Source organism: Neomonachus schauinslandi, chromosome 6 (genome assembly GCF_002201575.2).
Source record: "Neomonachus schauinslandi chromosome 6, ASM220157v2, whole genome shotgun sequence".
Lineage (NCBI taxonomy): Eukaryota > Metazoa > Chordata > Mammalia > Carnivora > Phocidae > Neomonachus > Neomonachus schauinslandi.
Genome location: NC_058408.1, coordinates 8,315,934 through 8,340,358, shown reverse-complemented (window position 1 = coordinate 8,340,358; position 24,425 = coordinate 8,315,934). Strand labels below are relative to the sequence as shown.

The following is a 24,425-nucleotide window of genomic DNA, read 5'->3' as shown; positions in this document are numbered from 1 at the left end:
TCTCTAGCTGCCAAATCCATTTTCCTTTCTGAGTTCAGTCAGTGAGACGGGAACACGGTCAAAGGCACCTGGGATGCCCACCACTGAAACTAACCCACAGCGCTGCAGGAGACGGCGGGGGCTGGAGGGCAGGGGGCAGTGAGAGGGTACAGAGTGAAGGAGCTCCCCCGCCCCGGAGAGATCACCCTACATCGCTTCACCCTATGCAAGTCCAGGCTCTGTCTGGAGGGGGCTTGGGCAGCCGCCTCCCAGAGAGAGCAGTATGTGACTAACACTGTCCTTGTGAGGACTCAGATGATGGCTAGCTGTGTGGTCGCTCGACCAGATTGACCACGGCTCCTCATACTTGTCCCCAGGCTGTGTTTCCTGAATCACTGGCCAGGTGGTTTCTTCCAGGCGTGAGGTGCTTCCTGTTGCACATGCAGGGTGGGAGACTGGGCTAATGGGGCTCAGAACTTCCCTAGCCATCTGACCCAGAGCATTCGACTTGACCCTCTCACGGCAGGCTCTGTGCTGAGACAGTAGGCTGGCTTCCTGAGATGTAGTAAAGGCAGGCTGTTCGCTAATGGGCACCAAGGGTTTACACCACACGACCTGACTTCGCTTCCCAACATGGGCTCTGACTCTTGACCAGAAACCCAAGTCCCTCAAGGATGATTGAGAAGATGAGTTTAGTCAACCTGGCCAGGTGTTTTTAAAGCTTGAAACGAAAATAGGAGATACAAAGGTATTTGCCTACTCATCAATTACCTCCTTATTTGGCAAATATGGAGTGTGGGAAACCCACAAACAAGAGGGAGACCTGCAACGTCAGACAACGGGCTGAACTCCTCCTCCCTTTCCCTTCAGCGAAGAAAGAATACTCTGGTTCTACGTGCCCGATGGGCCTTGACCACCTCACCCTGTGCTTGCTTCTCTCCTGCTTTCCCAGTGTGGCTGACAAGCCAGAGCCAAATGCATTCACAAAGTGTGGACGAGATTCCCCATGACCATGGTTGTCTTTGGTTTGGTTTGGTTTTGTCGTTGGCAAGATTTTGTTTCTACATTTCCCTCTCTCTCTCCCCCTTTCTCTCTTCCTCTCTTTCTCTCTCTCCCTCTCTCACCCTCTCCCTCGCTCTCTCTTCCTCTCTCTCTGGACAGGACTGGCAAGTGCCAATACAACCGAGGGCTCTTGGACTCCAATGCATTCACCTGGTGGCACATTGGCTGGGTCCCTACCTGTGACTGCACGTTGGCTCCAACCTGGGCCCCTTGGTAAGAGTCCCCATTGAGTGACTGCACGCCCATGAACAAATCTCCAGAGTTTGACATGTTAAAAGAACTGGAAGAACCTGGAAAGGAAAGAGTGAGGCACCTGAATCACAGAAAGGAAAAGGCTCAACCCCTGCAACTAACAGCCAAGAGGAAGAATGACATGCAAAGCAACCCCCCCCAAATAAATACTAAAATAAAAATAACATCAACAGAGTCTGGTTAGTAGCATGAAGAACAGAGCAAGCAATAAAGGGTGCATATCGCTCATGTTATGTGAAGCCACATCTTACTGCAAGTTGCCAATAGGACTGTGTCCCCTTAACGACTTCAAGCTGAGAAAGGGAGTATTTATTCGCATTTATTCTTCTCAACTTAGTCTATTTGAATTGGAAATGGTCTCCAGGACCTCTCTTTCATGCCCCCAAAATTCTAGGGGTTGCCAGGGGACCACAAGCTGAAGAATATGGGCTAGTCAATGGTACTTCCGTCACCATGATGGAGCACACGAGCTATTCGGCTGGTTTCCAAATATGCTATTGCCAACCCATCTGCCCTCACATGGGAAGCAGCCCTGGTGAGGGAGGGTGGGGAGTGCATGAAGGCAATGCCACACATTAGGGCTGGCCCCGGGATGGGGAGTCCATTGACATTCCTGATTTCTAGAAAGAAGGTTAAGCTCCTTGCTGGGTGGCAAGCAGCCCAAGAGAGGCTCAAGGACTGCAAGAAGAATGTGAGAATGGTGACGTCTTCCCTTGCCACCTGCTATTATGGAGGAACATGAAACAGAATAATGGGCCCGGAATTCTGAAGCATGCATGAAATATGAAATGCTAATAATAACACTTACGATAATAATAAAAGTGGGCCTCAAGAAGAGCAGTCAACCATCTGCTTTTCCCTCCCAGAGAAGAAGCCTTCTCCCACATAGTTAGCCTTCAGGCAGCACCCAGGTTGCACTGTGATAAACCCAGCCCACCCTCAGCCTCAACACAAGGGCGTGGAGAAGCTTCTTATTATTCTGAAGTCATCGTGCAGCTCAGCGCATTAGGAAAGAAAGCTCAACGTGCAGGGTTTGGTTAAAACATGACATTAGCCTAGAAAAGGAGAGACCTTAGGGACCCAGGTCAGTTCCACTCTATTTCCAACTCTGTCTTGCTCAAATTGTGCTCTTGTCCTCACATTTTGACAGCCATCATCCATGCGGGATCACCCAGCAATGATGCCCCAGCTCTGACACTTTCTTAATCTCCCAAGGTAGGGAATTGCGCTCTCCTAGAGGTCTAGCTCCTGGAGCTCAAGAGAAGGCTTTTTCTGTGCCATAGAAGAATCACTTTACTAGCAATGAATTCTGCACTCTGCCACTCTGCTCTATGCTGAACTGCTCATAGGATCCTCATACTTCCAAGGAGGGAGCCATTCTGAAGAACCAAATGGTTCACTTGGGGAGATCCTCAAGGTAGGAAACATCTCTGTTTTTCTTTGTTTTGGGGATGTCCACCCACACGCAGGAACTAGCTAGCTCTTGTGCTACATAAGCTGATCCTCCACACTCTGTTGTCATGGGAAGAAGGGAACGCTTTCTTTGTGGGGGCGGGAGGGCGACTCAAGCCGGCCTGCATGTCCTATCCACATCCTTCTCAACCTTTCTTTTTATCAGAGCTACAACCTAAATAATAAGAGCCATTTTATCATCATTCTTACAACACATGCTCACATTTAGAGGGCATCAGAACCAGGAATTGTTAGCTCCAGGACCCCAAATTATAATTGTTTATATAATATCAGAACTTTTTGCCCCCCAAGAGTATTCAGTTTGATGCGCAAATACTTTCTTTCTCTCCCAAATACCACGTAGTATACCCACACTCCTTATGCCTGGCTGACGGTTTGCTGGAAATGAGCACACAGGCTGAGAAATGGGAGAAACCCCCAAAGGGCTGCATTGGTGCCAAGGAACATGGCGTCCATGGAACCATGAAGGTATGGGATGTGCCATTTACAAGATACACACTGCAACTGACAGAGATGATTTAAAAAATATATGTGCATAGATAAATTGTAAATATGTCTGGCTGCCTAACATACATAGAGATAAATATGTGCATATCAATGGCCTTCATGTACAAATGCACTTGAATCAGAGTAATTGCAGGAATTGTCCCTGTGCTCTTGCCTTGGCTATTCTGGCACTTTGTTGTCTCTGTACGGCCCTGTATTACATGACCACGGCTTCCGACTCTCTGATAAGTAACTAGAAGCAGGGATGGCTCTGAGAAGAGGCCAGGGGCCACAGACACCACAAGAAAGCAGACAGAAGCCCGTGCAAAACTCAAAATAAGGAGAAGACATGTTCTTCATTGGGCACTGGAAGGGAGAAAAAATTTATCACAAAATGGACAACTTCCTGAGAAGGACGTATCCTTGACGGAGAGCGAATGGGCTGTCTTGGAGGTGCTGCAAGGTCTCAAAGAACCCCGACGGAATTACCTGGCTTGCGGAGAAGGTCCGTCAAGAACCTCAGCGGCAGGTGGCTGGAGAGTCATCAGCAATTACTGGAAGCACATTTTAAGATGTGCTCGCCAGTTAAAAGGTTCTGAGTTTGGAGTGGGAAGGGACGCAGGTGGCTCGTGTAAGCTGTCACCCAGACATCTGGGACACGTACGGAGCTAAAGCTGCACTCCACGGGAAACAACAGATCACCTCTGGATCCTAGTGCACTGGTTCCAGCAAATATGTGCTAACATCCATTTTCACAAGGTCATTTCCTGAAGGCTGCATTTCTACTCTAAAGAGTCTTTAGGAGACTTCAATTTGTTCAGGGAAAAAATAAAAATAAAACAACAATTCACTTCATCATCACCCAAAAACCCCAGAATACTAATGATAAAATCTGAACTTAGAGCAAGGTTTCTGGACATGGGTACTATTGACGTTTGGGGCTGGAAAAGGGCTCATCGTGGAGGAACATTCTCTGTACCACAGGATGGTGGTCAGCCACATCCCTGGCCTCTAGTCACCGGAGGCCAGTAGTACCTGCCTCCCAAAACCCTGACGACCAAATGTCTCCAAACCCTACCAAATGTCCCCTGAGGTACAAGTTCACCCTGTTGAGAACCAATGACGTAGAATAAGAGAGGCTTTACTTTTTCTTACTGAGGAACTCAAAGGGTTTAAAAGGATTGGCTTGTTATTGCTCAGAGCATTTTTATGAAGCAGATGTATGACAAGTATTGCCTTCATTTTGCAGTTTTGAAATCAAGGCTCCTGAGAGACTGGGTGGCAGCCGATCAGACTAGACTCTCAACACCATTTGGAGGCTCAAAAGATGGAGGCTCTTTGCTAGATACAACTTCATTATGTCTCCCGCTTGCTTTTCTTATCTTCCATGATAATTCCCCTTCCAAACTCCAAAAATCATTGTTACTTTCTACCCAGGACAAGGCCCAAGACAGAAAGGCTGTCTGGTTTGACGGGAAACCCCTTTAGAAGGTGCACGTGGCAAGGTTCTAGAGTTCCAATTCCGGCAGGTTGTGTTTTCATTTTCTACTTAGAAATTAAGGGAAGAAAGAGCACAGCAGAAAACATCCATGGGATACATTCTTTCACTTGGTTTAAAAAAAAAAATTCTAAGAGTTCCTATGGATTTACTGTGTCAGCCAACCTCCCTGGATGTGTTACCTCCTCTCTAACTGTGTGTATTATATACATAAACTTCTCTTAGGAAGCCAGAATCTAGGGGGTTTTAATATGATCATCTTCCCCCAATCCAGAAAAGTGCCAAACCTTCTATTAGGGGTGTGACAAATATGTACAAGGGCTTGCCCCTAACTAAGTAGTGCCAGAAGAAAAACTTTCATGGTCGAGCCTGCCGATGTCCTTGATACACACACACAGAGCCAGCAAAGGAAGATTCAAAGCGGGGGAGGGAGTCCTGAGCCTCAGTAAGCCTGCTATTGCTTCGCTAATCACAGAACCTAATCAAACATCAATGTCGATGCTTTGCCACAGCAAACATCTGCAAGGCCCAAGCCAATTTCCTTCTTGGATGCTAAAATGTTCTCCAGAAGATAACCCAACCTTCCAAAAGGGGCCCCGTTTTTCTGAGACCTTACTCCTGCTTTTCTAAGTTCATCAAAAATAGAAATGAGAATGTGTCCCTGTAGGTGACTGCAGAAGTATGGACCCAAGGTTATAACGATTGCTTCAAATGGCCCCCATTTTTCCTTCTTTTTTTTCCTGAAAACTTAATTTTCTTCTCTTCCTTCTATTCTCTCTCTGTTCCAGCCATTCTGCCCGACTCTGCTGGTGTCAAATATGAAGCATGCCAAGTATCTCTCTTTACATGCTTGCTCGTCCCCCACGGGTCCTCGCCCGAAGTGATTTTAATGAATTATGCTTAAGGAAATAGGAGATCAGGCATATATCAACAACTAGGAATATTCAGAAGTGACCTAAATAAAGACACTGAAGAACTGCTTGTCCACACAAAAGCCTCTAGAGGGAAGAAGATTTACTTGCCAAGTATCTTCTTTGCAATAGAAATGAGTATGTATATTTAGTAAAGCTTCTGGGAAAGAAAAAAATACCCTGCTTCAATATTAAGGATATAAAAAGTTCCCAGGTTCCAGAAGTCTTAGACTTCCAACTCAGCCAAAATATATTTTCACATATTAACCTCTTATTTAAAACTTGTATCTATTTCAGTGATCCTTTACCCTTTGGAATAATCAAGGACCTAATACGCAACATCATAAGCACCCTATGTGAAAAGTTTGAACACTTTAAAGTTCTCACTTCATCTGTGCAATGCTTTGGGTTGTGATAAGAGCAAAGGAAAATACAGAAAAGCCCGTGTATAACTTTTCTGCTAAAACGTTAATGAATGAAAATCCCACGCTATTGCACATACACAATAGTATTTTCTTTTGTCTCTACTGTAAAAAAAAATAAATAAATAAAAAGCACTACAAAGGGTTCCTCTGCATATTATTTCCAACAATTTAGGCACAACTGGAAGGCTTAGCTCAAATTTTCCATAATAATTTACTTTGTGCTTAGAATAGTCACCTAAGTTTAAGCTAGCAGAAAAATTCTTTAGAAAACTGTAATCATTGACTGACATTCCAAGAGAGCCAAAATAATTCTTAAACACAGAGTGGGGGGTTAAAATGCTTACTTTTCTCTTTTTAAGTGCTTTGGAAAAGAATAAAAAGTTACAGCTTTAGTAATGAAGGGAGTGCACAGGGCCCTTCTAGGGACTAGTCATAAATCATGCTCAACCATCTGCAATGCAGATATATCAGGGACAGGAAAAAGTCATTTTGATATCTGTTTTGCGTTATGACAACCTTTGCAGGAGTGGTGAGTGTGTTTTTGCTAATGTTGACAGGACTGTACTTCTTCCAAGACAAGTGAACACGTCTGCCTAGCAGCGCGATTCAACCAGTGTTGCCGGGAGTCTGAAATGCTTAAAAGCTGACCAGATGGGGAAGAAGGAAACTCTCTGGTTACTGAGCCTCTTAGCCTTTATCCTTTGTCAATCATGCCAGGAGGGGGAGAGAAGGAAATACACATACACAAACCTCAAAAAGTAAATATGCTCCTCAGAGTTACCCAACCTGGTGTGCTAGGAAAAATATATAACCAGACAATTCACTACACTGTCTTACCATGTCCATGCTTACAAAGCCCAGGCCACTCTTCATGCATGATTCCATTTAAACAAAAGAAGGCCATGGTGGTACAGCCCAGTGATTTGGGAGAACCTTATAACAAATTAGGGCATCTAGAAGCTCACAGAAGACGTTAGAGTGTGGAGCCTTACAGGCCTCCAGTAACAATCCACCATAAGGTAGAAAGAGAATTTATTTTAGTGAACAAATAAGCTTCGGGGTCAAAGGCACTTCCCAGATATGTTAGAAATTAGATTTTTAATCATCTTACGGTCAAACACATTTAAATTTGTGACCCTTCAAGTTGGAGGCATCCGTTTTCTTAGATGTGCATCCCACCCCCAAAATCAATGCAGCTGGTTCATTATAATGAATAATCTGAGACCAAAATTATTTAATAAGGAAGTATTTCTGGGTTTCCCTTACCAAAAAAAACCCCAAAAAAGTACCAACACGCCTTCCATAGCATACAAACACTAAGGTTATCATTTATGTATTATCGACTATGTTTTTGTGTGTGTGTGTGTGGAAATTCAGAACTGGTGGTACTAGGCAAACCCCAAAATATATTATGTGTTAGCCTAAGCTCTGAAGTTAGTGATATAATGCACATTTACTAAAATAAAACCAGGGGCAGAACACATGACTAATATTATAATAGGAAGACTGGAATCTAAATAATGTGAATTAATGACCAGCAATGTTCTTCATAGTTTACATAAAGAAACCAACAAAATGAAACAGTGAAGAAAAGCAACTCTAAACAATGTACAGCAGTCATCCCAGTCTGGCTTTGCAGACCAGAGCATTATAATGAGGAATATTCCTGCAGAGAATGTATGCTAGCAGGTCACCCAAACAGTATGTGATGGGAACAGCAAAATAGACAAGGATAAACACTTTTTATGAACCAGACTAAATGCCAGAGCCCCCAAGGGACTATGTCCAAATATTAGATGTAGCTCACTGTCATCTTGGAAAGGAGAATGTGAAGGTCTTTTCATCAAAACCAGCCAATTTGGGTCTGTTCAACTTAACCACATTAGCGCAAACCTCCAGACAAGCCCATCTTATAAATAGTAAAACACACTGCTCTTTGGAAATGAAAGGAAACGCCCCAAGCGGCATCGACAACAAAAAGGGACAATCAAATGCATAAGTCAACCAATCGGAAACCTAAAGAATGAAAAGAAAACCCCAATGTAGGAAAAGCAAGTACAAAAATGGAGCACGATCCCCCCAAATCAAAGAAGAAACTAACCAGCTGAGTTAGGAGTCGAGGGTGAGTTAGCTTGGCTTCCATGGGCTGACACATTGGTAGCAGTGACAGCCGTTTTGGCAGCATAAATATTGGCTTCCTCTTGAAATTTACCTATGTTCTTCTTGTACCGGATTCGCTTATTTCCAAACCAGTTTGATACCTGGAGCAGTTAAAGAGAAGAGGAGAAAGTTAACATTCTGTCCTGCGCAAACATCTCAGAGGAAAAGGAAGGTACTGGGAGGGCTGGAGGCAGGCTGCACGGGCTGATCCTATTCTGATTTCGAAACATCAATGAGAAGATCTGAAGGAAGGGCACCGAGAGGGACCCTTGCACACAACGCAGTTCTCCTGCTTAATACAACACCATTTAGCAAAAACAATGCAGCAGAACATCCTACGGAGGAGCTGCTCATTTGGATTTGGATTTGGACAATTTTAGTTTAGGACAAACATTTTAAAATTGCTTACCTCTTAAGAACACGACACCAAAATAAACATAGCATTTCAGGAGAAATGTTACTTATCAACGCTAACACTGACTTTGAGCAATCAAGAGGCACAGACTTGTAATCATCCATACAAATCCGTATCAACATACAGGTGCTCTCACTGAAGGATTAATTTCAAATTTTTAGAAGTTGAATAATTGCTAATATGGACTAGATTCTTAGCTGCAGGTACTGTGGACCTTAGGATCAAGATAATCCGATCGGATAGTTTTCACCAAGTATTTTGAGCAAAGCTTGATGTTATCTACAGGAGGAAAAACTGAAGCATAGCAGAGATTAGTCCTTTGAATTCCAGGCTTTAAATGTTAAAGCCAATACACAAAATAAACCTAATTTACTTTCACTTGTTAATTTATTTCCTTCATGTGGCTCACAGCAGCTGTCCTGGCTTCATTCTGCATCCCCGTTCCCTTTATACCAAGACCCCTGCCAGACACAAGGGGCGACGCAGTTAAATTCAAGTTTTACCCCCGTCATTCCTGCCTTACGAGGAACGCTTTATACCCCATAGTCCAGATGTGATTTCAAACTAAAATGTTGTGGGTTTTTTTTTTTTAATAAAATTACAAAACAAACTATGAAGCTGGTGAGGGAAGAGAAAGTTGGTAACACATGTACCACAGCTGACATGTAGTTTCTCTTTACCCGAACAATGGCCGATAAAGGACGTTTTTGTAAAACCACAGTTACCTTTTAAATGCATTAGCAAAAGTTAAAAATCTTATAAGGTAAGCCCTCCTCTGCCTGTGTGGCTTACGCTATGGGAGGGAATGCCAAGCCTTTGTTATCAAAACCAAACCATACCATTGCAGTATTAGTAAACGAGAGGAGAAAAATTCAATGAGAAATTGCTTGAGTCATTGTAAATGCTGGTGCCTACAGGAGAGCAAGGGCCATTTTAGGACCACTGCATATCTAATTCCATTCCCAAACTCATGCTTTCCTTGTTATAACTTTCACTATTCGTATGATGGAGAGGAAAAGAGGAAGGGAGATTTTTCTAAGGTAACTGGATGTGTTGGAAAAAAGGGGGAAAGATGAAGGTAGTTTGGGAGGACTTTAGAGAAGGAAAGAAATGCCTGAGGTCTAGTTAAATAAGCTACTTGAGAAGACGAGAAGGAACATGTTGTGGGAGTGAGTCTCTTCTCAACGAGAAGAACAGACGGGTGGGCAAGATGCTTGGTCAGTTCAGGCATTCCCTACATGGCCCACAAGGTGATACTGGATGTCCTGAGCCATGTACATAATCAGTGCTTTCATTAATTAACTTGCTGTTCATAGTCACGGAAGGTCTGCCATGTGCTAGGCACTAGGGACACACAGAGGACAGACACAGTCTGAGACAGGTAATACAGAAAAATTAATCAGTTCTCTGGGGAGAGTTTGATCACATTTCAAACATGTTAAGTTTGAAGAGCCCGGGCAGAGCCATGGCAAAGTCCAGTGGGAAGGAAGACACATGAGTCAGTCTTAACTGACTGAGCCACCCAGGGGCCCCAAGATGGGGGGGTAATTATTAACCAAAAAAACTGACAAAAACAACAAAAAACCCAAAAAACAAAAAAGAAAGAAACAGCCCCAAAATGGCTACAATAAAAAAAAGTCCAAAATCGGGATCCCCTAGATTTGGGAACTTAAGGGAGATTTAATAAATCATGTGGTCCAACAAACCATGATTGGCAGATGGGACAACTCGGACCCAAAAAGAGGGAGTTCCCTAAAATCTCACAGTTGACTCCTGACAAAAACATGTTCCTAGACAAATGCTTTTGTTATTGTATCATATCATACTGTCTCCCAATGGGACTTGTTTGGCAACAGTGGAACAGCTCTGTTGTAGTTGGGAGGGAGTCATGTGATGGGGAAGGAAGAATGGCATGGCCTTAGGGTGGGTGAAGCAAAGCGAAAGGTGATACAGTATGTAAATATTCATTTTAATGGACAAACTATGTGCACCTGAGTTTCCATAACAAAGGAAGTGAAAGTTGCTGGAACAGGCCGGGATTCCATCTTTGATCTAGATAGAATACAGACTAACTCCAGAACAGTTCCTTCTACCTTCAATAGGGATTTAGAATTCTGAATCCCAGAATTAGAATTCAAACAGTCCAGTGATTTAGTTCTACTTTAGAAGCAGAAGATTCCATGTATCAAATTTACTGATGGTCAGTTAGTGATATGGTTCATGCCTGGAACCGTTCCTCAAAGAGGCAGCAAATATCAAAAACCATCAAATGTCTTTTCTTGTGGACAAGGGATCTAAAGTTGGACAAGAATGGTTAGAGACCTAGATAAAACCAGGTGACCGGAGTTTGACCACTCATGTTCTGCTTTCCTAGGGTTAAGACTGGAACAACCTTCACCTGGGTCAAAGCACCTGCGGAAGGTCTGAGTTGAAAGGGTTGGTGTTTCCAAGGCTGCTGCAAAATCCCCCACAGCCTGTTTGGGAGGCCCTGGTGAGCTCTTCATTGCACACACTCTATGTGGAGGTCTATATTCTGACTGGACCTAACTGAGCTTAGCTAAGCACAGGTTGATGGGGTCAGCAGGGAGTAACGGAAGCCAGGATTCAATTCAAGGAAGTACAAATGCTCAGTGTATACAAAACAGCATCTATTTTGCTTGGAAAATGCTAAGTGAAGTTTCTTGCTACAGTAGGCTTCTTTCCCCCACTCCCCTACCCCTTTTATGGAAAGGCCAGTACATATGGTTCTCTTGCATGAGACATATTTCAGAGGAAATTTCTCTGATAGCTTTCAGAACCATCATTACTGTTCTCAGCTAGAGACCAGGGGTGGTATTTGAGGTTCAGATTAACTAAGAAGTTTTGGACAGATCCCTTGAGTAGACAAAATATAAATACATATAAATATTGCCTACTTTTCTACTTCATACTAATGTTGAAGACTCCAGGTCGATAAAAATGTTTTATCATGTACCTTTCCACGTCAAAGGCATCTGTTATGGTTATCGCTCTTTGTGGAAAAGGGGCACCCAGTGACATTTTGTGCAACCATTCCAATGCAATCATAGTGACATGTTAAAATTCCCACACTCCCTCAGTTACAGAGCGAGCAAATCAAGAGAAGACATTTGAGTCCCTTTCCCTGAAAAGTTCCATTCACTGACTCTTTCCTGGGTTGGGCACAAGATGGGCTAAGGAATGGACTGTGTTTGAGAAAAATAGTATGAGAAATGCGGATAGCTTTCCAAGGACAGGCAAGAACCTTGACCCATTTCTGAAGCAACGGAGCATTCAATGGGAAGAACCCTACCCCTGTTTGTCTACTGTACTCTACTTCTCCCACTTCTGCTGGTCCCTCTCAAGTTTGTCCAGGTACTTACCTGGAAACTCTCCTACTTAAACACCTCACGTGCTTCCCTTGCCATGTGAGGGCTTTAGCAAATGGAACCTGCAAGGCATGAAAGCTCAGTAAAGCAACACCTCTGAGACCAGAGCCAGGCTACAGGCTGAGCCTTTGGAGGGCTCCTCACCTGGGACACTGTGATGCCACACTTCTTGGCTAGCTCCTCTTTGGCTTCCTCACTGGGATAAGGGTTGCTGAGATGGGAATAGAAATATTCATTCAGGATTTCCGTCGCTTGCTTGTTGAAGTTCCGTCTCTTCCGCCTTCATAAAGAGAAAAGAACGAACGACAAAAAAAAAAAAAGTTCACACCAAATACATATAAAGAGGGAGAGACAGGGATCTACTTCTGTGAAAAGACAAATTTTTGAGCAAAAAGTGGATTAGAGGAAATTTGCACCAAGGGGCTGGCTGCCAAAGCCGTCACTGAAAGTATCTGTATGCTATAGAACCAAGGTATGAATTCAGGTCTGCTTAACTACAAAACCCAACCTCGTTCTTACATACAAATTGCCTCCTGGCAATTACAAAGACTCTGGAGGCTTCCATTAAAAATAAGTTATTATTTTCCCTTTATTCCATTCCCAGGTAAATGCATACAGAATTTTTTTAAAGGCATCTGGGGAAGAGGGTATGGAAGGCACTGAAATTAGCCCCCTGGACTGTGTGACCTCCCACAGAAGGAGACAAGTAGCACTTTATAAGCAAGAACAGCAGCTAAATGGTAAAACAAAAGCTCACAGAAATCTCTTTAATACACAGGTTGCTGAAAGGAAGAGAACTACTTTTTGAATAAAAGCATTTTTGTCTTTAAAAAAAAAAGTGCTAATTGAACTAATTTAAAGTGAGAATCATTTACTACCTCCTCACAGCTAAGGCCCATAGGCAGCCGGGGGAGCTGTTTGGGGACGCCAGGCTCACAGTAGAAGCTGGTTGGCCCTCCTCAAGGTGGTGGGGACTCCACCTTTAAATTAGCTCCATTAGCACTTTGCCTTTCTTGCTTTTATCAAAAGCTTTTTCCTTATGGAAGAGATTTCCAGAACATCCTTGGTTATGCCAGGATACAGGATTTCCCAATTTAGCCCAACAGAAAGCACGGAACAGCCTCGCTAGACAAGAAATTCAGCTAATATTGTATTTTCAGGGTCCCACTTGGATTAATTAGCACAATAAAGTACCTGATTTTACCGGATGAACACCATCTGTCCACAGGTATTAACCACATCTGTCCAGACTATGCCAAGCCCAAGTCACTTTCCCAAATCATGCTGAGTTTCTGGGTCACCCAGCATCAGAAATTGGGCAGAATGGATTTAAAAAAAAAGCCCAACTCAAAAAATAGGTATTTGTTAAAAGTCCTTGTCTGCTGGGAATTTGGGGGAAGATAGCCAAGCGGCCAACGTGGGCTCCAGGCCAGGCTTTAGATAACCTTTGGCTTCTTCTCTACCTAAAGAAAACAGTTGTCTTAGGCCTGGGGAACTGGACCCTGAAGCCTCCCTTAATTGGGAGAACCCTGGTTCATTCATTCAGCTGTCTGCATTAGCATCACACTGTATTTTTTGGGAGTCTTCCAACTGAGCTCAAAGGAAGCCTCCCTGGAATGAGCTGGTGGTATGAGGCCAGTGCCGACAAGCTGTTCCTGACTCTCTTCTCACACTGCTGTGCAACATTCCCTGGGTGGTCTCATCGACTCTGATGGGCTCCCTTATCACACTGCTCTCAGTGGCTGTCTCCACGGAGGGCCTTGGAAATCCCAAGATCAGGACTTTTCAGGACTTCAGGACACCTAGTGAAAATGAGACACTTCCGACCATAAGGTTCTTTGAGCTAGACACCTGGCTTTGGCTTGAAGTGGTATCAGCTTGGTGAGTTAACATTTGTGACTTCGAGCCAATCAGAAGCCTTGGGAGTTAGGTATCTGGGTGTTTAATGTTAAGGAATGTGGAGGTTGATCGAATAGTACTGGATAAATGCGGCATTTTAGGAATGAAATCTTTTGAATCAGAGTGAGTCAAGAGTGGGAGGTGTAGGCACTCCAGACACCGTTGCTAAATACCAAATGCGTTACCTCCTGCCCTGTCGACTCTCCTAAGGGTCACTGCCCATCTACCACCACAATCCCCAGGCACTTCCAACACACTCTGTATCTCCAAAACTCGCATCACATTTCACCCAAACCAGCTCCATTGTCTTCCTTTCCCAAATCACCATGGATGCGGTACACTGTGTCTAATTTGTTCATCCATCCATTCATTCAAATATTTGAGTACCTAGCAGGTGCCAGAACCTAGGGGTGGTTCTTAACCCATCCTGCTGTCTTACCTTCATCAGATGAGGGGCCCCAAAGCAAATCCTGTCAGTTCTATTCTTTCAAATCCGGCCCTTTTATTCCAGCCTATTGTCGCTCTATTTTTGAAATGGGTTCAGAGAAGCCACTCTCTATCATGTAAGGGTCTGGCTAATGCTGCACAGTGGTGCTTTCAGCAATAATGGGAATGTTCTAGATCTCTGCTGCCCAGTCTAGCAGCCACGAGCCTGCTTGTGGCCACTGAGCAGCTCGAATGTGGCTGGTGTAACTGGAGTGGTACATTCTGAAATTTTATTGATTTCAATGTAATTCAGTTTGCATTAACTTAAATTTAAAAATCAAATAGCCACTTACCAGACAGTGCAACTCTAGACCGATGCATTCCAGAAATACTTTCTGGAAGGCGTGAACTCACAGCCCTGCCACACACCATCAAAAGCATGAAATGTCTCTCAAACCTCTTGCTTTAGTCTATTCTGTAATGCACACAATGTTTATCTTAAAAGGAAAATGATCTTCCCCTGCATCTTTAAGTAAAATGGGGAAGGCACTTCATACTTATTCAGTGTTCACCCAGTTTGAGGAACACGGGCTTTAACAGTGGGGTCCTACTGTGTCCCCTGTCCCATTCAGCTCGTCCTCAAGAGAAGCACTAGAATAATTCTCCCAGACCATGGATCTGATCATGTCACAATAATAGTAATAGTAATGATAATAATAATAAAATATAAATACAATAAATAAAATAATAAATAATATATAATGTGGTGATCCTTAATATATTAAGGAAGTACTGTGTGAATTATGGTGTGAATACCATATTCCAACCCTATACTAAGTTTCTTTTTTCTTCATATTATCTTATTTATTCCTGTGCATAGGATTAGCCCCATTTTACAGACCAGAGTCCTAGGGAGGATAGGCCACTTAGCCCACCTTACAAAGGTTGCCAGAAGTTGAACCCGAGCAGTGCAGTTTGAGAACTTAAGCTCTAAATGACGGCGTTCCCTCCTTAAACAGCTCTCACGGTTTCTGCTTCTCAGGACAAATTTGAAGTCTTCACGGGTACAGTTAAGGGTCTTCAGTGGACCTGTCCTATCCCTAGTGCCGCATCTCCCCCAGTCCTAAACACGCTCTGCACAATTTTGTCTAGCCACATCATATGCTTGCTTCTCCATGCCCCCAAACACACTCGTGACTTTTGTGCTCCCGTGCCTCTTCACACCAACCTGTGCATTTCTCTCCCACAGCATTTGCCACAGGTTCACCTAGGTCTCCCCAGCTAAACAAGTGCCTCAAGGGAAGGAGCCACGTGTCCCTCATCTTTGAAACCCTAGCGCCTCACACATAGTAAGCACTCCAGCGAAGTAATGCTTGTTGATGTTGGCTTGCGTTGTTTCCCTTTGCCCACGGTAGTCTTTCTGTTTGGCAAACACCCTGCTCGCTCTGGGATCCCAAACTGTCTGCCCTCTCCCGCATTCGGCACCCCCCTCAGGCGGCACTGGGAGAGGTACTTCACTAGGAACATGCCACTTTATGTTCACTCATCAGAGTGTCTGTTTGTCCCACACGATTATGAGCTCCTTGAAGGTAAGACCCACATTTATATGTGTTTTTTTCCCTCTTATTTATTCTGGTGGCTAGCACAGCATCTGGCAGAGAATAAAACTCAACGAGATAAATCAGTCTAAATACAGGCCAGCCGGCCCAGACCTTCCTGCATGTTCTTCCCTCTCGTTGCCCGCCTTCCACTTTACTACTTCATTTAACGTAATCCCTCTCTCGGGGGGGGAAATGCAGAGGTGTTCTTCCAGCTGTTTATCCTCTTATTGTTGTCTCCAGCAAAATGTTACTGAACAGAAGTTAAAATTATTGCTTGAAAATCATTAAGAGTGTGTGTAAGTTCTCTCTCTCTCTCTCCCTCTTTCAACTGAGAAAACTGTGTTGAGGGTCCTGACAATAACTTTACCAAGTTTGATAGCACAATGTTTGGGCCATAGCATGAGATAATAAATGTAGAATGAATGAATGAATGAATGGGTGGGTGGATGGATATTTTTTCTGGCACAATTAAGTCAATGTAAGGAAGAGAAAAGGATATGACTTGAATGGACAAACCTGGACCAAGCGCTTAGCTGAGGACTATGGAAGGCAGAATCCTAAGAAGGTACCAGATTCCAGCCTGGCATCCCCGCCCTCCCCCGAGTGTGGGTGGGGTTGTGACAAAGAAAGGATATCCGTCCTGTTAGTTTAGGGAGATTAGGTTAAAGCCTTAAAATGGTGAGATTCTCTAGCTGGCTTCCAGGAACAAAGCAAGCAGTGAAGACGCGAGCTGGCCAGGGGGAGAGAATGGCTTCTGGGAGCTGAGGACCCCAGTCCCACAACCACAAGGAACTGAATTCTGCCCGCAGCGGGAATGAGCTTGGAAGAGGACCCTGGAGCCTCTGATGAGATCATGGCCTCTGCCGACACCCGGATTACAGCTTTGTGAGACTAGGGCTGAGGATCCTGTTCAACTGTGCCCAGACGCCTAAACCACAGAAACTGTTCAATAATATCTTTGTGTTGTTTTAAGCTGCTAAATTTGCGATAATCTGTTAGGTGGCAACAGAAAACGGAGACAAGGAGTATTTTGTAGCAAAGTAGCACCATTCGACTCCACATGCCTGTGACATTACAATGACTAATGCTGTTACTAAGTCAAACTCCCCTTGTATTTCATTTGTCTTCCACCAAATCTTTCACTGATGAAGCCCTGCCCATCAGATACACGTGGCTTTCAGCACCAGTTTCTCTTTCTCACTGAGGTTTGTTTAGCTAGCTCTCCAACTACAGCACCGGAAGCAGTGATAGAAACTACCCCAATCACGAGGTCTGGGTAAACAGTTCTTTTTTGAGCCCGGAAAGCCATTTGCTCAGCCGTCGGCTGGCATTTGGAGTTAAACGCTTTCACCGATACCAAGTATACCCTCAAAATAAGTGCTAGTAAGAATGACAGAAGCTGAGCTGTTTTAGTTCGGAGACTTGGCTCAGAGGCACTGAATCAAAGGTTGCAGCCGAAGCGGAAAGAGACCCTCTCGTAAGTGATTGTTCTTCCGATGCCAACTGGAACCACCTAGGCGAAGGCTGGTGGAAGTGACAGGAAGCGTGTACAAAGCTCGCCCAGTTTTGAGCCTGACCTTCAACTGCACACAGCACAGTGACCTCGAGCAGAAATCCAACAAGACAAGGATTTCCGCCTCTCCCTTCTCCCCGGGTTCTCTCTGGACGAGAATCCAGTCTGGGCCCGACTTTTCTCTTTTTCAGTATCTGCCCACACAAATACCAACTCCAGAATTTTAACTAGGGGAGTTTCCATGGGGATGGAAGCAACACACGCAGAGGGGCGGTGGCGGCCGAATGGGCACAGGACCTGGACAGAGGCCACCAGCCACTTGCACTCAACTGCTTTCAGGAAGCCGGCTTGGCAGCAGGTCGCGAGGCGAGGGAGATGCACGGGAGCCCTGCTTCAGGGAGACTCTGCCTCCCTACCACCTCCCCCACCACCATGCCCAGCTGGATAAAACTCTTTGTGTGAACCTTCTCTTGACTTACCCTATAGAATTCTGGTGGCCCAGAGATGCATCTCGCTAGCTGGTACTCTCAACTCATATTCCATGTGACCCAAATCACACTGAATAAAAGGGAGTTTAGGAGATGCTAGAGAGTTTTAAAGAGGTCTGTGGACTGCAATAACTATAGTTGTGAACAGAGAGAAATACAGGTAAGCAAGCTGAATAATGCATGAGTTCGGGGGTGAACAACTTCAACAAGGAGCAGTGAATCTTCCCGTGTCATTGAAAAGGGACAAAACTGTAGATCATGAAATGGCACAGGACTCTGACACACGTTAAGTTCTACTAACTGAAATCATAGCCTGGGATGATTTTTAGGAATTGAAGTAATGAATGGTGAAACCTGCATTTATAGAAGCTGGCTAATCTGAGGGCTGTCGATTGCAAAGGATGCCCACACCCTGAAAACATGTCTGCTAGATCAATGATCAAAACCTTCCTCTCGAGTATATGAAAGATAGGATTACCACTATCTTACAGGCTGCGTATCAAAAATTAAAGAAACCAGAAGGATCTGGATAAATCCACTGGTCTAGAGAGTATGGGCCAAGAACTGATTACTGGGTCTCTATTCTCAGTTTTTATCTTTTTTTTTAAGAGGACCTCTCTTTCTTTTTTTTTTTTTAATTTTATTTATTTGTCAGAGAGAGAGAGAGAAAAGGCATGATTGGGGGGAGGGGCAGAAGGAGAGGGAGAAGCAGGCTCCCCGCTGAGCAGGGAGCCCGACGCAGGACTCGATCCCAGGACCCTGGGATCATGACCTGAGCAGAAGGCAGACGCTCAACTGACTGAGCCACTCAGATGTCCCGAGGACCTTTCTATCCAGGGTTTCTTCGACTGAATTCTGTGAACTCACAAGTGAGGTCACGGGTAGCAATGCCAGATGGAAAACATCAAACCCTGATTGAAAATTGGGCACATAGCAGACCAGCCCCTGCTCCTCCGGACCCGTGGGACCAGGTCCTATTTGTCTTTATGCTCCGGAAACTTAGCTCAGAGCATGCCACATGGCGATTTACTTACAAGTATTTGTTGAGCTGAACTCAGTGCACTCTCTACCTGTCTGTAATGCAGAAAAGATGACAGCTCTCAAGCTGCACCATCTTTCTGGAGAACGTGGGTCACGGTGGCATCCAGTGAGCCCACCCCAGCCCAGAGCTACAAGACACACCTGTAAAAGGGGTACTGAGCGGGATGAAAATGCTGTCCTTGCTCTCACCCACCTCAGTCATCCCTGCTTCTCACTCAGATTAAGCAGCAGGGGTAAGAGAAAGCATCCTCTCTCATCACACGGTTTCCTATTTGGAGCTGTCCAAAACCACTGGCTTATGGAGTCTTGGCAGCCTCCCCTCCCAGACCCCAGAAGCTTCTACAGGCTGCCATTCCGCTGGGCCTTTGACATGGTGAAAATGCAGCTTTTAGAGAGGGCCAGGTGTGGGTCCCAACCCTGCATCCGGGATCCCCCCAGGGGACAGGTGGCCCTGTCGGTGACTCACCGTGCATCCAGAAACCGGGAGCGCAGGATCATGACGGCCTCGCATGTGCTCTGCTTGAGCTGCATCTGGATGGAGCTGAACTTGCGGTGAATGATGCTGACCATCCGCTCAATCTCCTTTGGGGAGATGGGCCTGGTCCGGCTCTGCTCCCGCAGGAGGTTCATCACGTGGGTGGTAAACTCGTTGCATGCCTGGAACGGCAGGACAGTAAACACCGGCACGTGTGGAGGGTCTGGGCCTAGACAGAGGGCTGCGTGGACTTTTCTAGAGACTCGTACACGCGGAGACAACTCAGCTAGTCTGTGGGGGTTTTGTCACATCAGAGGGATAAAATAAATGACTGGCCTAGAAATACCTTTCATCCTGTTTGACTCTAACTTTGGCCACGATTGAGATTTTTTTAAAGGGTAAAGAGAAATCTTAATCATTTTTTTTTCATGTATTTTAATACAGTGGAAGGTTGGGACCATGAATCCTAGTATAAAATATACCCCACGACCCTTTACCCCAATGTTAACAGCCGAAGAGAGTTTGGGGTCAGATACGGCACAAACTTCTACCTTGCTCATTATCTCTGATATATTAGAACCTCCACATGTCCAGTTTTGGGATGCGTCAACAGCCCAAAGGACGGAATCATCAAACTAAAAGCTAATTCTTCTGGAAGATTTCTCATCCACCTATTTCTCCTTTCAGTTTTATTACCAGAATTCCCTCCTCTGCTGGCCTCCTGAAGACCCACTATATCCACAACACAAATTGGAATCTGTCCTCAGAGGCCTTGTAGAAATAGCATCAACACATGATGGAGAGAATTCAGGAGCCATCCCTGCAGAAAGGAAACCTCTCCAGTTAGACCCACATACCATCAGCTCCGGAGGTGAGATTAAAGATCGCTTTGCCCCCCTCCTTATTTTCCAGGTGCGTAAACTGTGGCCCAGGCAGAGGAGGGCCTTTTTCCTAAGGCCCACGGCAAAAAAGGAGCAGTCGAGCCAGGACCTGAACACTTCTTACTGCAAGCTGGGGACTTCTGTCCTTTCCCAGAACCCAAACTTGCTCCTGTGCACACCACTGGCCTTCCTTGTGGTGACTATTACTTAACACTTGAAGTCTGCTTTCCTTAGTGGAGCCCGCAAATGGAAATACCTACTCACGGGCTAACCTACAGTAATGTTATAAGACTATATTAGATTTATAATGGAACAGGCAAGATGGTCTTTGACAGTCGAAGAACTAGGGACTCAAAGGGCTCCAACTTAATATCAACACCAGAAACACACTCATTAACAATAACACTGCATTTACAGCACAAAGCCTCTCCTATCTGTCAAGAATGCAGGAACAATGACACATTCACTCCTCATTTCTCTAAGAAATCCTTCGAGGTTGGTCGGCCGAAGATACCTCGGCAGACACATCCACCGGGCTGCGTCTACACTGGGTACTGGGAGCCCTGGTCTTCGAGCCCGCCTCCATGAGTGTCTAGGCAAAGCCTTTCACCACTCGGTGCCTCATTTTATACGTCAGAGGGATTGGGTTCAATCATTCCTACCCTTGAGCAAGGCCAGCAGCCGCCATGGTCTTGTACAACGACCTGCGGATGAAGCAAATTGTGCTCACGGACACAGTAGATGGGCAAGAGGGGCCTGGATGGCCTGCATACAGACGCTGTCTCTGGGACTCACTTTGCTGTGGGACCTTGGACAGTTACCTAACCTCTCTGGGACTTGTCTTCCTTATTTGTGAAACATGGGTGGCAGCACCCACCTCAAAGGGTATGGTAAGGGTCAGAGGAGTTACTGGGTGCGTGTCTGGCTGTGTAAGGATATATCCGGCGCCAGCTTCCCTCTTGGTAAAAAGAAACAGGGTCATGATTACCTTCTTTCTCCTCCGCAGGCCCATGCTGAAGATAAACCCAGAGATCAGGTCCATCTAGCATTCTGCTCTCCACCAAGAAAATTTCTATATCAACACCAGATCTGTATGATAAGCTTCTTCCCTGCCGACCGCCCCCCCCACTTGTAAACAAAGGGAAGGACATAAGACATGGCATCGAGTCGATTCTAAGAGGCCACGGGGTGGGGAGTGCAGGGTTAGGCATAGAGCAAGCATCCCGACCAGCTCCGTGGGCAAATGCGCCCCTCGCTGGCCTGCAGCCTCCTCACCTGGTGGGGGCTCCAACAGGGGAGGGGCTGGATGTGAGGGGGCATTGTCAAGTGCACTCCTCTCCGCTGGGAAGCCCCAGTGCTGGGCTAATAATAACGTGCGTCATCACAGGGAATAAAAATACACACAATATCTGATGTTTATTCAAGACATTTTATCCTGGAGCCCTTTCTGCTCTGCCATAAACAGACAGTAGGGTCTTTTCACCCACTGCTGAGGTGGGAACAAGGCAGCTGCTGAACAGCTGCTCAGGAACACACAACAGAGAGCGGAGACCAGTTCCAAGTCCATTTCAGACAGGACATAACGATCCAGGTTTTTCCAGGAACGACCCACACCACGTCCTCCTCAGGTCCCGCAAGCTTGCGGCTGTGGAAGCCAGGCTGCCTCTGTTAGGTCAGGGGTTCCCAATACGACAGTGATGGGGATAGTTGGGGTGACAACTGCTAATTAAAGAGAACCCTCACAGGCTGGAATTTCTGAGATGGGAGAGGAGGGTGGGGGGCGGGGAGCCTCTGCTGTGGACAGTCATAAAGGCAGTCACTTTCTCTGGTTAGCCCGTCTTCTTCCCTTCCTCCTTCAAACTGGATTTGGTGCCAATCTCAGCAAAGAACGTAACTGGGATTTAGGATTCTCCTAGCCATGAACCGACTAACCCAGCCCGGTTCAGCCCTACAGATTTAGCTTCACCCAGGCCCCAGCAGCATTACTTATCAAAGCTGGAGAACCCTGCAAAGCCACAAGAGCATCCGTTTTTTAAATGACACTTGGAACAAAATTTAGCCTTCTGACATCACTGTTTTATCTATTAGAAGATACCAGCTCTTCAATACCTTACTACCTCCATGATCTGCTGGAAAAGCACTTTACCAACACCCTTTACTGTAATAAAATAATTTCCTTCCTTTCTTTCTAATGAAAATCTCTAGAAGCTTTCTTTATTTAATAACCTCAGGGTGAAACAATGGCTGATTCAGATAGGTGGTTCTTTTTTTTTTTTTTTTAAGGGATGGGGTTGAGGAGGGCCATGATACCTAATTAGCAGAAAGCTAATTGATGGTCTAGTTACCTATCACCACCATACTAAAAATGTTTTAAAATGAAGAAAAATAACAGAGTGAACGATTAATAGCCAATTTGGCAACTTCATTCATCCAACTACTAAAGTAGAGAGCAACGTTTTTACTTTACTGAGGTATCCTGATTTTATTTTTTTATTTTTATTTTTTAAAGATTTCATTTATTTATTTTAGAGAGAGAGAAAGAGAGCTTGAGCGGGGGGGGGAGGGGCAGGGGGAGAGAATCTCAAGCAGACTCTCCACTAGCATGAAACCTGGTGCAGGGCTCGATCTCATGACCTGAGCCGAATTCAAGAGTTGGATGCTTAGCTGACTGAGCTACCCAGGTGCCCCTGAGGTTTTCTGATTTTAAAAAAGCTCTCACAAGGAACGGTCACAGAAAAATGAAGATCTATCTCCCAGACGTACTAGCTAGGATTTTAATGGCCTAATTTCCCTACAATCCACTATTTACTATAATTAACAATATAACTAACACTAATAAATTATGAAGTGCCCAAAGTGTATTAAATAGGATTCAGTTCTTACCCAGAAAATGTCCATATAACTAAGGAAATGATTTTTTTTGGTATTTTTAAGAATAAGAGATACAGACGACTAACCCCCCCCCGCCCACTTAATGTAATTTGTTCTGTACTTATGGGAGTTTTTCCTTAAGTTTCTGGTTTCCAACTTCCTTATTATTTAAAGCAGGTAGATAGCCATGAGAAGTTTCTGAAGGAGAATATTATTACCCCTAGCCTCTCTCGTCCACGGAAGTAACAGAAGACAAGCTGACTCCTTAACTGCCTACACAAGTCCACACTCTCTCTGTATGGAGTGCAACTAGTCAGGTGGTGTTCCAATAAGAGCCCTTGGACTAAGTGTCAGAAACTGGATTCCAGGGCCACCCCTGTCCCTCACTGGACGTGTGACCCACATACACAACGTAAGCCCTCTGATCTCCATCTCCTCACCTGTGTCAAAATGGAGAAGCTGACCATGCCTGTCCTGGGTACCCAACCACAAAATGACCTTGAGCAACAAGTGCAATTGGCAGAAGTTAGCAGTCAGTTCTTCTATGTTGCTGACAACCTGAGCTAAGAACAGAGCCAGTTTTCAGCAGCTACCAGGCTAACATCCATCCCAGTTAAAGGTTTAATGGGGGGGGGGGAGGGGAAGGCCACACTCTGGGCTCTTCTTGTACCCCTGGAGTGTGGTGAGAGTTAACCTGGATGGCAAGTCTAGGCTTAGTCTTGAAGGTAAGGTAGGAACAGCACTGAGTAGGGAGAACTCAAGAGGCCAGCTAGGAACCTTTATAGGAAATGTCCCCCTCTGTCTTCCCAAGCTATCCCATAGGTTAGGGCTGACTGAACTCTAACGTGATGGATCAGGTTAGGAAAACTTCAGGGATCAGCCAGCTCTCTGGGCTCAGCATCCCCTGAGACCTCGGGAAGTGTCTACATGAGCCAACACTGTGGTAAGAACGTTTGCTCTTTTCTGAGAGGGCAAAAGGCAGTGACTCACAGGTTCTACTATAAGATCGCTGCTATTCTCCTCCCCTCAAACCCTCCCCCTACGCCTATCTGATGGTTGAGTTGCACCATGCTTGGCTGCAAGCTTCACAGCAATCCCCCCCCCCCCCATAAAAGAAGGGACTTGGTAGAAATCCATTTCGAAGGTAGATAGGAGTGCAATAATGAAACTCTCTTCACTTTTA

General features: G+C 45.1%; 1 protein-coding gene across 1 annotated transcript in view; it reads right to left on the bottom strand.

The window, feature by feature from the left end:
• Nucleotides 1-24,425, bottom strand: part of PBX1 (PBX homeobox 1) — a 279,117-nt gene that overhangs the window by 27,159 nt on the left and 227,533 nt on the right. Inside the window, 4 exon segments of the mRNA XM_021698415.1 lie at nt 1,219-1,331; nt 8,188-8,347; nt 12,192-12,327; nt 19,482-19,672. Of these exon segments, the coding sequence (XP_021554090.1) occupies nt 1,219-1,331; nt 8,188-8,347; nt 12,192-12,327; nt 19,482-19,672 (600 nt within the window).